The sequence below is a fragment of the Amphiura filiformis genome, chromosome 19 (genome assembly GCF_039555335.1).
Source record: "Amphiura filiformis chromosome 19, Afil_fr2py, whole genome shotgun sequence".
NCBI classification, from domain to species: Eukaryota; Metazoa; Echinodermata; class Ophiuroidea; order Amphilepidida; family Amphiuridae; genus Amphiura; species Amphiura filiformis.
Genome location: NC_092646.1, coordinates 26,241,280 through 26,255,105, shown reverse-complemented (window position 1 = coordinate 26,255,105; position 13,826 = coordinate 26,241,280). Strand labels below are relative to the sequence as shown.

The 13,826-nt window shown below is 37.0% G+C and overlaps 1 protein-coding gene across 1 annotated transcript in view; it reads right to left on the bottom strand.

Moving 5' to 3' along the window:
* The window catches only part of LOC140140470 (uncharacterized), a 235,312-nt gene that overhangs the window by 77,352 nt on the left and 144,134 nt on the right, over positions 1-13,826 (bottom strand). The window contains exons 53-54 of the mRNA XM_072162230.1: positions 2,793-2,870; positions 709-1,055 (exon numbers count right to left, since the gene is read on the bottom strand). Of these exons, the coding sequence (XP_072018331.1) occupies positions 709-1,055; positions 2,793-2,870 (425 nt within the window). The remainder of the gene's footprint in view (positions 1-708; positions 1,056-2,792; positions 2,871-13,826) is intronic.

Genomic DNA, 13,826 nt, shown 5'->3' with positions numbered 1-13,826 from the left:
AAAATTGATTTAATATGCTTCTAAAACTACCGGAGAAGAGTGAAGATTGACCAGTTATTTAAGACAGGACCGACTCTTGACAGATCATACAAGCTGTTAAGCCCACATCATACTATACTCGCAGCGTGCAATTCAAAAATCGCTGTAGCAACAAAGCTACCTTGATGTCAAATGGTTGTGATTTGACATCAGGAGGCATGCTTGCGATTTACCTATAGTATAAGTGACAGTAGTTACATCACACCACTGCGCTCCTTGCAATTGCTTAGTATGATATTGGCATTACATAACGCACAACGTTGTTGGACAGAACAAAACTGCCAAGAGATTACATAGAAAGTTTTTCTTTAAACATGTGCAGGTGCCAATGATACATAGGAGTTTTTTCCTGCCCTTAGCGACAAATTGGGCTATTCATTTAAAATCCACACTACCCCTGTGGAAGATTTTGGAAATATCTACCACAAGGGGAGTATGAATTTCAAATGGAATGAGCACATTAGCAGCTCCATTTGAAACACATCCTCCCTCAGTGGAAGGTTCAGGTTGAATCTTTCACAGAGGGTGTATGAAATTCAGATGGAGCTGAAAATGTGTTCATTCCATTTGAAATTCATACTCCCCCTATGGCAGATATTTCCAAAATCTTCCACAGGGGTAGTGTGGATTTTAAATGAATAACCATTATGAAAAAAAAGTGTTTCTTACCTGTTTCTTTCCATCGTCATCCTTCATTTGCACCCAATTATTTCCATCCACACTTGTATACACGTGGTATCTTGTAATCCAGCTAGCTAGTTCATCGGATGGATGACCCTGTGTCATCAAGCCTGTCAGGACATGCAGATGACCCAGGTCAATACGAAGCCAAGGTTTATTGTCAAATTTTCGAGGTGTAGCTCTCCAGCCACCACTATGGAATTCACTCTCCATGTTATTCAGACGTGCCAACTTGGCCTCAAAACCAGTACCATATTCAGTTGAGGCTGTGATGTGTTTGTCCTTGACCTTTCCACTTTCAAGTCCAAGTGGTTTGATGCACTCTATATCCAGTTCTGTAACATGAACATATCAATCAATAATCAATTCAATTAATATACCATTCAATTTCAAATTTCAACCTAATAAGGCCATTTCAAAGCCCTCGCACACATTAGTAACATCGCCCGCTTTTTCTGCGCTATTCCCACTGGATTGAGATAATTTTTTTCCAGTCCACCACACAAAAATCTCACGTCTGGCATCACAGATGTGAAAATAGCAAAGTCGTAAATCTCAATAAAATTCTTCATCTTGACCACAGTGAAATCTTGAGAAATGAAAGGTGGTCTATTATTGTCAAAAATCTTGTCCCACCATCTGCACACACAAAAAAAAATACAGTAAAAAAAAACTGCAAAGAAGCCCACTTTTGCATTAAGTTTGAACTTGGGAAGGGCTTTGAGACAAATTATTAAATACCTCTTTAATTCTTTAATGAAAAGAGCCTTGTCTAAGGGCACAACATTATAGCACCACCGCTAGGGTTCGAACCCGCAACCTTCCGATTACGAGTCTTAGCATGTACCAGTACTCCACTGCGCCCTCTCATATATTAAATACAATACAATACAGAATATGCATGCACATATCCTCCCTTCAGTACTCATGACACCAACAAGTAAACATAAATAAATGTAGATATTTATATAGCGCGTTATGCCGTAAACAGCCTCAAAGCGCTTTACATTTATTCCGCCGTTATTAGAATATTAAAGAAATAAAGCTCAGACAAACTGGCATTATAATAAAGGAGAGAGAAAATCAGAACCGTTCGGATTCGAACCAGCGCGCACCCACGATTACATGTCGTTGAGTTATTAGAATATGTCGGAACCACGTTTGCTGCCTACAAATGGCGAGGGTTCATCAGTACAACGACTGTGACTACCCCTAACAGCTTCCCATTGCACCTGGGTGGGGTGAGGCAAGCGAGACAAAGCGCCTTGCCCAAGGGCGCAACACGGTGGCGGGATGGGGGCTCGAACCCACACACGTCAAGCAAGCTCTCCGATTATGAGTCCAAGGCCATAACCACTGAGCCACCGTGCCCTACATTTATTTAACAAGTAAACATGACATGAAACAAGACATGTATGTCCTTTTCATCAGTACTTATGCAATAATTATACATGTACCTTATTCCCATGTGGAGAGAGTTAAGATACTTGTTATTTTGCATGTTTTCTTACAATTGTAGTCACAAAATTCTAAGACTTGGCATAAGTCTAAGGAATCAAAATCTTGAGTGAAGGCTTGAAGTTTGCTCATAATTTTATTACTGTACATTATTTTTGATAATTGGTTATGACGATTATTAAAACAATGTGTTTTCCAGAACGCATAGGCCTAACTTGAAATTAGTCTTTGTACAAGTCTTTGGGCTTGATTGTCACAGCATACGAAAAATTCCCTAAAAACGCATGTTTGGCCTTTATTTCTCAAAATTGACCAAATATTAAAATTTGACTTTCACTACCAGTTAGAACCAACTAAAGAATTAGGATTTAGCTATGTTTCATTTGGCAAAACACGATAATATTTTTCTAATCCCAAGAAATTAGTGCTGTATTTTTCTGGTCCAGGGACTCGCCAAATCCGAATTTTTTTTTTTTTAAATTATTGAAATTGATAAAAAATGTGGAAAACCTAATAAATTCGGGAAACTGGCATATCTTGTATTCCTGACCGGTCTTATCTGGTTTATCTCATTATGTTATAATGAAGTTCAACTTATCTTTATCGTTTAATACTTACCATCATCTTTTTGCCATCTGCACTCCTTCGTCCCCTGCGTAACCTGCCTAATTTGAACCCGTTCATCTTGCCACCTGTTAGAGTAAAAAAGTAAATCATTTCCATTTGATTATATACTTTGTGTTTTGATATCATATATGACCATGTCAAATAAGTGGCTTAGCCATGGGCGTCAATCCCGAGGGGACAGGGAGACATGCAGGGGGGACACACATCCCACAGTGTCGACACCCTGTATTATAAATATTTTTTCCCTGCAACTTAATACTCCATTGGTGAGCGACGGGCGATTGGTTAATTCACAGACCGCAGAAAAGGAGTCCTATCTGATTGGCTAGAAATTTATTTATTTATTAGAACATACACTTTTGTAACAGTGGCACACGCCAATCCGGCGGTGCGTTCATAAACAAGATATTAAAGGAAACAAAGCAAATTACACAAATATTATACAAAGGTGACTTAAAAAGCACAAGTCAAAAGTAAAACTTGTTGTACAGCAAAAGAAATACATATTGAATGACAAATGAATGAGGAAAACACACAACTACCTCAACCCAAGTTGACTTGAAGTGGGTTTACGGCAATAAAAATATTATATACGATATAGATTATATAAAAACAAGCAACGCAGAATTTAGCACATACAATTATGAGTTGTCAGAAGTCTTCAATTCTGATCTTGCTTTCCACGCTCTCTTTGCGAAAGATTTACAGAATTTATCAAAATTTCATATATATCATCAGCATTAGTTATATTACAGAAAGTGGTCGCTGTACTTCCAAGAGCAAGATTAAATTTTACATCTAGATTGCCAGAGATAAACAATTCCCATGTATATCAAGGCCATTTAAATTAATCAATTCATTCTCTAGTTTACAGTATTCATCAGCTCTAATATTGTTAAGTGCATGACAAGTAAAAAGAAAATGCTTTACATCTTCAACACCAATGTTACAAAGCTTACATATACCGTCGTTATCTGGAGTCCATCTCTGCTTTTACGTTCTAAAGGAAGTGTATTTGAGCGAATCTTGAATTTGAGACAAGCACCATGAAAATCAATTTCATCTAAGAGATAAGTTTCCATACATGGAGTGTTCTTGATTGTCAAATAATCGATGAGAGAAGATTTAGATTTAACATCATCTTTCCATTCATTATTAAAGATGTTATAGATAGTACCTTTAATTGATTTAGCCCATTGTGGATTACTAGAAGCTATTCCCACTTTTTGCGCGATCAATGACGTCATTTAAGTCGCATTTGCTTAAAATATTCTGAACACAATTTAAAAATTTGTATCGCAATTTAGAGGGCTCAATGTCTAAACTAATCATCGTGTTTAGGAGCAATTTAGGCCAACGATGATGCTCCATTTCAATAACACGTGCAAAGTATTTTGCCCTAAACGAATTCTGCATAGTGGAAATTGGGACCCATCCCAAATCACCGTAAAAGCGCTGCTCATGGTGTATTCCGTGGTGCTTTTAGAATATGGTAGCGCCATTTGAAGCTGTAGATTTTCAATTTTATCAATGTCTGCCTGACTACTAGGAATCCACACTGCGCTAGCATAGTTAATTGATGGTAGGGCTATTGTTCTCCATAAAATATCACCATAATAGACACGATTAAAGTTATCAAAATTATTGATTACAGACTTAATGTACGCAATTAGTCTATTACCTTTTTAATTACTTCCTGAATGTGATGGTGATCTGAGATGTTACGAGATATGTTTACGCCTAAATACTTATATGAATCAACTTCTGAAATACATTTATCGCCTAACTTCCATAACTTACTATTATCGATACGCTGACCTGCAATTAAAATATTAGATTTATCGTGATTAAAGCTCAGTTTCCAGTCATTAGCAAATTCTGCTGCTATGTTTAACATTCTGTTAAGTTCGTTTTCATCGTTTGCAAGTAAGACAACATCATCTGCCCAAAAAAGGCTACCAACACATACGTTATGAATCCTCACACCAACATTATGTTTTTTAAGCAATTTAGTGAATTCATGAATGAAAATACAGAATAATACAGGTGATAATACACAACCTTGCTTTACTCCTTCAGAAACTTCAAAGAAATCAGTTTCGATGCTACCAAATTTGACCTGAGCCTGAACATTATCATAAAGAGCATCGACCAATCTCCACATACGCCCTCTCAACCCTGAATTCCAAGCTGCCAACAACAAACCCTCCCTCCAAACCGTGTCAAACGCTTTACGAAAATCTAAAAATGCCATAAACGTTTTCTTTCCTTCTGCTAACCGGCATGCGGTAATGCTTCTTAGTGTGAACACGTGATCTTCGCACCTATGTAGAGAACGGAACCCGCCTTGGACTTCCGAAAAGCGTGTTTGAATTTTCCAAAATTTTGAGATGCTCATCGCAATTATTCTATTAAATATTTTTGAAACGCATGAAGTAAGTGATATACCCTGTAATTATTGAGATCTTTGCGATCCCCTTTTTAAAAATAGGAACAATTATGCGCGATTCCATTCCTTAGGAGTTTTCTCAAGAGCAATACATTTCTTAAACATAACTAGGATAGTTGTATGCATATATTCACCACCGTTTTAAGAAGTTCATTTGTGATTCCGTCTAGACCGGTGATTTGTTATTTTTCGCTAGGCTTAATGCTTCTAAAACAATGTCCATATTAATTTCAACATCATGCAAACAATTATCGTCATTAATATTACCATTTGAGTGACACCTGATTGAATTAACCATATTATTAACCATGTTTACTCTATTTGTACTTACATTATTCTCATCATTATCATTAATATTCATGTACATCTTGCCTAAAGTACGCCAATATTGGAGAATAGTTTGGTTCATCTTTGTTTTATCATACAACATTTCATCAGAATGCGGTACTTTAATACAATGTACATCAGAATTCTTATGACTATGATTACCCTTAAGTACTTTCCAGAAGTCTTTACAAGCTGGACCCCCTTTCTTTGCAAGATCAATAGACCTGTTAACTTTCGCATTTGCGTAATTTTACTCTTAATTAGATTTTTGACATGAAGGCGCTTATCCTGATAGGATTTCCATAAATTATCGCCTATTTCTTTGTCCCCTTGATCACCCTTTGCCCACTTCCTGTGCTCCCTTGCTGCGTTTCTACGATCTTTTATACCAGAATCAATGTCCTTGTCAAACCAAGAGTTGCATTTTCCTTTAATCTCTTTAGATCCTAATCCCTCAGACGCAGCCGCCAGAACTTTACCTTTCCATGAATCCCACATTGTATCAACATCATCAAAAGAATCAATATCCCAATCGCAAAAGTTTAACCTCAATTTATTTTGGTAAGCTACATAATCTGTGTCTTTTTGAATATTCCAAATAACCTTTTTGTTATTTTTAACAAATTTTTTATCCATATCCTTACACTTCTTCAACATGTTCAAAGTCAATAATAAGACATTATGGTCACTGCCTAAACCATATTTACGTTCTTCATCAACTATCATTTGACTTACTCTTTGCATGAAACTATCAGAACATAACATATAATCAATAGTACTCTTCAAATTACCTCTAGACCAAGTTATTTTACCAATACATTTTTAGTACAATTTAAAATCTCTAAATTTGAATCATCACGAAAATTAAGTAGGCGTTCACCATTACTGTTTAATACAGGATCACCAAAGGGAATTTCCCGGCCAATTCTGGCGTTCATGTCGCTCATGATCAAGATATCTGGATTGTCATCTTGATCCTCAATGAGCATAACTTCAGAAAGTAATTGACCATATAATTCATTAGTCAAGTCCGCGTTAACACCTTCACCTGGGAAATACGCTACTGCTATGTACATTGGTTTATCATCGAAACACACTTTAACCCACAACCTTTCATACTCATCAGTGAATGAATTAAAGACATCGCGTCATCAATAACAACACAAGTCGACTCAGAAATTAAAAGACCGATGCCCCCTCCCCCTTTATTAATTCTATTTTTGCCCACCCATCTGTAACCTTGAATATTAACTCCATCATCTCCTTTAAAGAAAGTTTCAGCAATGCCAAAAACATCAAATTTTTCATCATTAATTAACTTCTCAACTTCATGAACTTTTGGATGAAGTCTGTTTACATTGTTGAAAGCAAGTTTAATTTTAGTTTGTGTACAGTTATTTCTAATTGACTTATTCTTACCTCCCGTCTATGACGGCGTTTTTTAGGTTTTGTGACTTTATCATCATTTTTAAACACATCATTATTATCAATACACACACAATCATCATAATCATCAACATATTCAAGTTCATCAATTAAAGGTGAAAAAGAGTTCGTGCATTCCACGATGCTTGCTATATCCTAGTAGCGGTTATCCTGGTAATAATATCCATCATGTCTGTTGTAGCTTTCGCGGCAATAATATGACTTATGTCCGAATTCATGGCAAGAATGACATTGCACCGGGCGCACGATGTCTACAGTCACTGGTTTCGTGGTTTGTCAGGCCACAGAGATTGCACCGGGCATCGCGTTTGCGTCTGTGTTCTGAGTTCATGTGCGGTCGTTGTCTTCTTTCGTTTTGATAGCCACGCGAGTCTCTTCTTGCTGGTTTCCTGTGCTCTGATGATTCCGATTCTGTAGGCCTTGTCTTCGTTGGTACTATCTTATGCGTTTCATTTAAGTTCCGTAAAAGATTCCGAGTACCCACTACCGAAAAGATGCAACTTCCTGCTGTTGAAATTGTTCACATCAATATCGTTGTTCCGTGTAGGAAGTTGCCATCGTTGTCCACAAAATCACAAGACTTCTCTGTAGATATTCGCTTCAATGCCACGTTGAACTTCTGGACGCGCTCATAGTTGGAGGTACTGTCTGCACGCTGGCAAACCGAAGATAAAACAACCTTACAAGTCGGCGCACTAGACTTTACGTTGTCCACAAGTTCTTCATACCGCTGAATTCCTCAGCTAACTTATTATCTGCAGAACAATCGTTGGTGCCAACGTGTATCATAACAGTATCATACTGATTTAAGTCATCATTTAGAATTTCATACATAACATCCTTGACATATCCACCGCGAATACAGGTGACTTTAGTATCAGTCAAGCCTTTCTCTTTTATGTCCTTAATGATAGAGTCCCCGATGAGAAGAGTGTTGTATCGCGGTAGCACTTTAGGATCTTCCGAATTCGCGGTAGTTGAAGTATTATCCTCAGTTGGCGTTGGCATAGGCCCGACATTGGCTTTCATATTTGCGCTTCTGTCTTGTTGTGCAATGAGATTGTCAATAAGAAGTCGTTGGTCGGACATAATCTTCATGAGCGAGCTGTTTTCATTGCGTAGATCAGTTATCACTTTATCTTGCGTCTTCTGGTTGGCGACAAGTAACTTCATAGTTTGCGGGATGTTCTTACAGTCAGGGCATATCCACAAAGACGGTCTAGAGTTGGGTTTCAAACCCACGCAAGATCTATGAAAAGAGCCTGACACAAACCACATTCCATAGACTTGCCTCTTTCTAGGTGTTGCAGTTCACAAGACTCTAAACATTCTACTCTGGATGCGGTTGCGCTTGGAGCAGGTATTGAGTTGTCGAGATCTGTAGTAGGCGAAACTAATGAATGCGAAACGTCAGGAACCGAAAGTTCTACTGTCCTTGTTGTAATAAATTCCTTGATCTTGTTATCGTAGTCAGAGATTTATTCGCGATTGCAACTTGATCAGCGTCGGCGGGGACCATCTTCACGATTCCAGAGCGAATATCGTGTAACATTTGATTCATGTTTACATTGGTTAATTCCGTTCTGTCCATTCCTTTCATTTTACGTAACTTGGATGCGTATACTGTTGAATCAGCTTGATCCACGGAAATTGTGTTGGAAGAGTTGGCAGCGTTTTTGGATTTTGACCAGTTATCGCTATTTGGCCATCTTTTTGTAGCACATTCCGAACATATAATGAGATCACCTTGACGAGGTTTAGTGTCCTTCTTATCAACTTTGCAGTCATAACAAAACCTCATTGTGCAGATAAATAGCAGTATAACTATAATAAATATCAGATGGCACGTTGAAAAAGATAGTGTTCAATATTAGCGGCTATACGGCGTTACCATAAACAAATATGTTGCTATGCATATATATCCGGTTGAATGAGAGCAGTGCAGAGACACGTCCGTTCACTATGGAAGCAGCAACAGCAAATCGATCACTAGATCGTTCAGTGGTGAAGTACAAACTCAAAATGTAGAGATGTATTCAATTCTATTTAAATCAATATTCTATTATTGATGCAGATAAAGAAAGTTGCATAGTGTCTTGATATGTGCATTGTATTATAGACATGTGATTTAATATTCTATACAGCATGTGGATCTGAGCTGAATGGGCTAAACGTGTTTCTTTTATATGATTATAATTCTCAAACAGTTGAATATATCACATTTTTAACGTATGATTTAAAAATCGTTACAGTTAAAATGCAGTAAAATATATCCACAGGAAATAGCAATCGCCGCTGATTAGGGTATTGAATTTCCAGTTAGTGTATTGAAAACAAAACCTGGGTTTTACCAGACAACAAATTTTCTTGTAATGACAACATCATATATGGGGTACTGAGCATGCGCAAATCCGGGGGGGGCACTCAACACAAATGACCATACGGATATGCTCCCCCGGAAAGACCCCCTTTTTGGGTTTCGCAGCTCGAAAAGACCCCTATATTTGACCAAAATACAGCTCGAAAGACCCTTGATTTTGATAATTTCAGCTCTAAAAGACCCAAAAATTGCTCATTCCTCATATTTCTTGTTTTTTCAGGCGATTTCAACCAAAAAGCCAAGAAAGACCCTTGATTTTGACTTTTCGCAGCTCCAAAAGACCCCATTTTACTTGTTCACAGCCCGGTTCGCAGCTCGAAGACCCCTTTTACCGCACGCTGTCAGCTCCCAAAGACCCACCACCTCAAAATTCCGGGGGAGCATACCCACCAAAATTTTTTGATGTGCCCCCCCCCCCGTGGCGCAAATCGTAAAAACATGTAGAATAGAAACTCTGTGGTATCTTATATCGTGCATATGGTCGCTCGGCCTATCTCGAACAAAATTAGCATGCGTAGCTGTTGAAAAATGAGAGGATTCGCTGTACTATCACAGCAATTTTTGACACAAAGATATAGGGATGATGACGCTATGCATCACCCACCTTTCGGCAAAATTACCTATTTTTTGTTCTTTTCAGCCACTTTTAAATAATTTGGGCCAGTTGTCCCCCCCACATTTCAAGCTGGATTGGCGCTAATGGGCCTGGCCAAGGGGGAGGGGTTAAGGGGGAAGCAGGCCTCTGTGGAATATTTTTCCCCTGTGATATTTGTGATATTTTTTATAGGCCGTTGTTGAAAACCTCGTCAATTCCTCTCTCCACTTCCTGGAAAAATCCTGGCTACCCACTGGGTCAAATTGTAATTGTTCATAATTTGACAAGAGACAAGAACCAAGTTTTTGTTGTATTATTATATTGCAATATTGAAAAGATCGTACCATTTCACCAAGGCTGAATTGGTCTATCGAGCAACACTTACAGCGCCCTCATTCACATGTAGTGTTTGCCGATTAAAAAAAAAAAAAAAAAAAAAACACTAGAAATTGGTATTGCATGTAAACTCATCCCAAAAAAGAAAGTATCCAGTTTAATTTTGGTCCATAAGTCAAAGAAGGGGTGTTAAATCAAAACCTACCAAAAGTATGTTATAGATAAATTTATGCCGCAGTTTGATACCTCATTTGTCCAAATCGATGGTGAGATTAATGACACAATGACTATTTGAATGCAATCACCTCAATTATAAAAGTTGCATTAATTGCTATTTATTTGGTCCTGCTACTCAATATTCATTTTGTTTTACTGAGAGCATGTGCCGCAGATGTCTGGCAGTCACTGATGGACAGCAGGAGGACATACCAGATATTGACAGTGACGTGTGAAGGGTAAAACATTGATGAAGGAGTAAAAGTCTTAGTCCGTCTCTTTTTTTATGGTGTACCTTTATGAAGAATCTTGAGAGGTAGGAACGCGACATCAATAGGAATTACTGCAACTTTAAAATCTTGGGTAGGTGCATTCAAAAGGTCATTGTGTCATCAATTCTGCATCGATTTGGATAAATGAGGTATCAAAATGTACGCAATCAGTTTATCTGTAACATACTTTTGGTAGGTCTTGATTTAAGACCCCATCTTTAACTTATGGACCAAAATCAAACTGGATACTTTCTTTTTGGGATGAGTTTATTTGAATCATGGTGCATTGTTTGTGGACTGACATATTATATGCACACTGTGTTATTCTTTGATGGATTATTGTACCTTTTTTATTTTAAGATTTTAAGATGAAGGGGCCTTCATATTAAGCTGGTATATAGCCTACACCAGCCTGGTATATAAACCAGACATAGTCATGATAAATATAATTCCATGTAGCTCTTGGCCCAGTCCAGCAATAGGACTATCATCAGGCCATTCACAATTCTTGCTATTCACAATAAGGGCGCCGCCAGCGGTTTGCGATGTAATCGTGATGTATCATGGGAAAAGGTCGACATCCAAGTCCGAGCAATATGAATATTACCATGCTATTACATAGGAACACGTGAAAATATTTTTTTAGTTTGTCAAAATAAAGGTGTTACACGCGAATCGATACTCAATAATACTTAATAATGTGATTTGAAATGTGCACAATTTATTTTTTCTCTATCGATTTGCGTGTAATACCGTTATATTGACAAACTAAAAATATTGTCACGTGTTCCTATGTAATAGCATGGTAATATTCAGTATTATGGACTTGATGTCGACCTTTTCCATGATACATCACGCATTACATCGCAAACTGCTGGCGGCGCCTCTTTATTGTGAATAGCTAGAATTGATTTTGTGTTGACTGTTTCCCACCTGCATCCAAAATTGAGAATTGCAAAATACTTAATTATTTTATTTTTATTTGACATTTTCTCTGTTACATGACATTTTAACTACATTAATTTGCTACTTTATTATTCATGTACTTTGATCTTAACTATGATGCTGAACAAACAAAGAACACCCCTACATTATTATCAATGTGTCAAATCAACCATAATTGCATATAAAAAATCCGCAGTGCCAAAATGTACAGTTGATATTGGGCTGTGACCACTCGTTTCAAAATAAAGAAAATAAAAAATAATAATAAATAATTTAAAAGTTACCTTGTATCTTTTAAAAAATCTTAAAACACTAAACTAAGAATTAATTGTGAAGGGTCTATACGCAAGTATAATTGCTTGTGACATTGTCCCTATGAGATCACACCACTAAATCGGATCCAACCCTATCTGACTGAAGAAATAAGAACCAGTGTTTAATTCGCTGACCATACCAGGTACATTAAAATGGGGAAAAAAAGAGTTTGAAATGAAGTCTGATATGCCAATTTTTTGGTAATAGTTGTGCTCTGTTGATGTTTTTCTAATCATCTGAGCATAAAAATACTACAATTCTGAAATTTTATAAAGGTTTTTTGGTTCCATGGCCTAACTGATGTCACATCATAGAAGCCCTGAGCTGTAGAGTTTGGTATGGTTTACCTCATGTTCGACGCACCACTGCGAAAAATCAAGCCGCTAAACTACCAAAAAAATGCTGGTTCTAGGGTAGAATATATCATAAACTTTTTGAAAATGGTGTTTTGAATGAACGATGACATTATAACCATGAGAAAATGAAGATTTCTTGGATACCTTTTAACACATAAAAGAATATGAACTTGAAATTAATAGTGGTGTGATCCCCCATGTCACCACAGTGCCAGAACACTACATCCAGGTTTTTGCAACTCAGACGTGAGCCCTGCTGTTCAGCGAGATGAGCTCTCACTTCGTCAAACTTTTACGCTTCTGGCAAAAAAATGATTTACAATAACTAAGGTGGTCTAATGATTAGAAGTTAATAACTGCGCATCGATTATTTGGAAGGCATTATGAATAATCTAAATGTTTTGCCTTTGGAACCGAGGAATATCTTGAGGCTGCGCCCCAAGGTCCAAAGCAAAATGTTTAGATTTTTCACAATGTCCGACATATTACCGATGCAAAATTATGAACCTCATTCATTACTGTCACTTTCGTCTCTTCACTTTACAAAATAACACACAATTTTCCTTAAAAAAACAAAACAATTTTTACATTTTGATTTTGCCAAAAATCGAACAGGCTAAAACAGGACAACCAATAACAACTTCGTCACAAATATTTGAAATTTGAACCAAAATCAGGCTTTGTTATGATTTTTTTTTACTCAAGAAATTTTTTGTAAAAGGTGGCCGAACAAATTGTGGCCAAAAAGGTTTTTTTTTAATTTTCTCCAAAACTGAGCATTTTTGCCCAAATTTGACCTCAAAGATTGACTCATCAAGTCATTTCTATTCTTAATTTGTATACTTTAAACCAGCAATTTAGAAGTTATGAGGCCCAATTAATGTTTCCATAAATCCAGGGTAAGACTAAAGTGGCAAGTTTTCTGTGATTTAAAATACCAAATTCTGTGATTTTCCGTGGGTGGTTTTAAATACTAAATTCTGTGATTTCATTAGAAAGAATGCCCTGAATTGTGCTAGGTAGGTCTACTGAAGATGCGCACCGCTAAAAATCGGGGTAAAAAGAAGTTACTTGTATCATATTTTAGTTGTTTTAAGGTTGATATCTTTGAAGACAGACTTCATTTTCATTATTTTTACCTCACATTCTCATTATTTTTCCTTCATTTTATTTTTCTCAAGGAAAAACCTGTTTTCAGTGAATTTCTGTGTTTTCCGATTTTTTCTTAAATTCTGTGGATTTTTCCATGACACGGAGAACTTGCCACTTTAGGTAAGACCACCCTTAAACTAACATGCATACCCAGCAAAAATCACTCCTGGTGCTGTAGTTTAGTCAAAATCCGAGATTTTGTATAAAACACATGCCTCCTATGGAAGACATG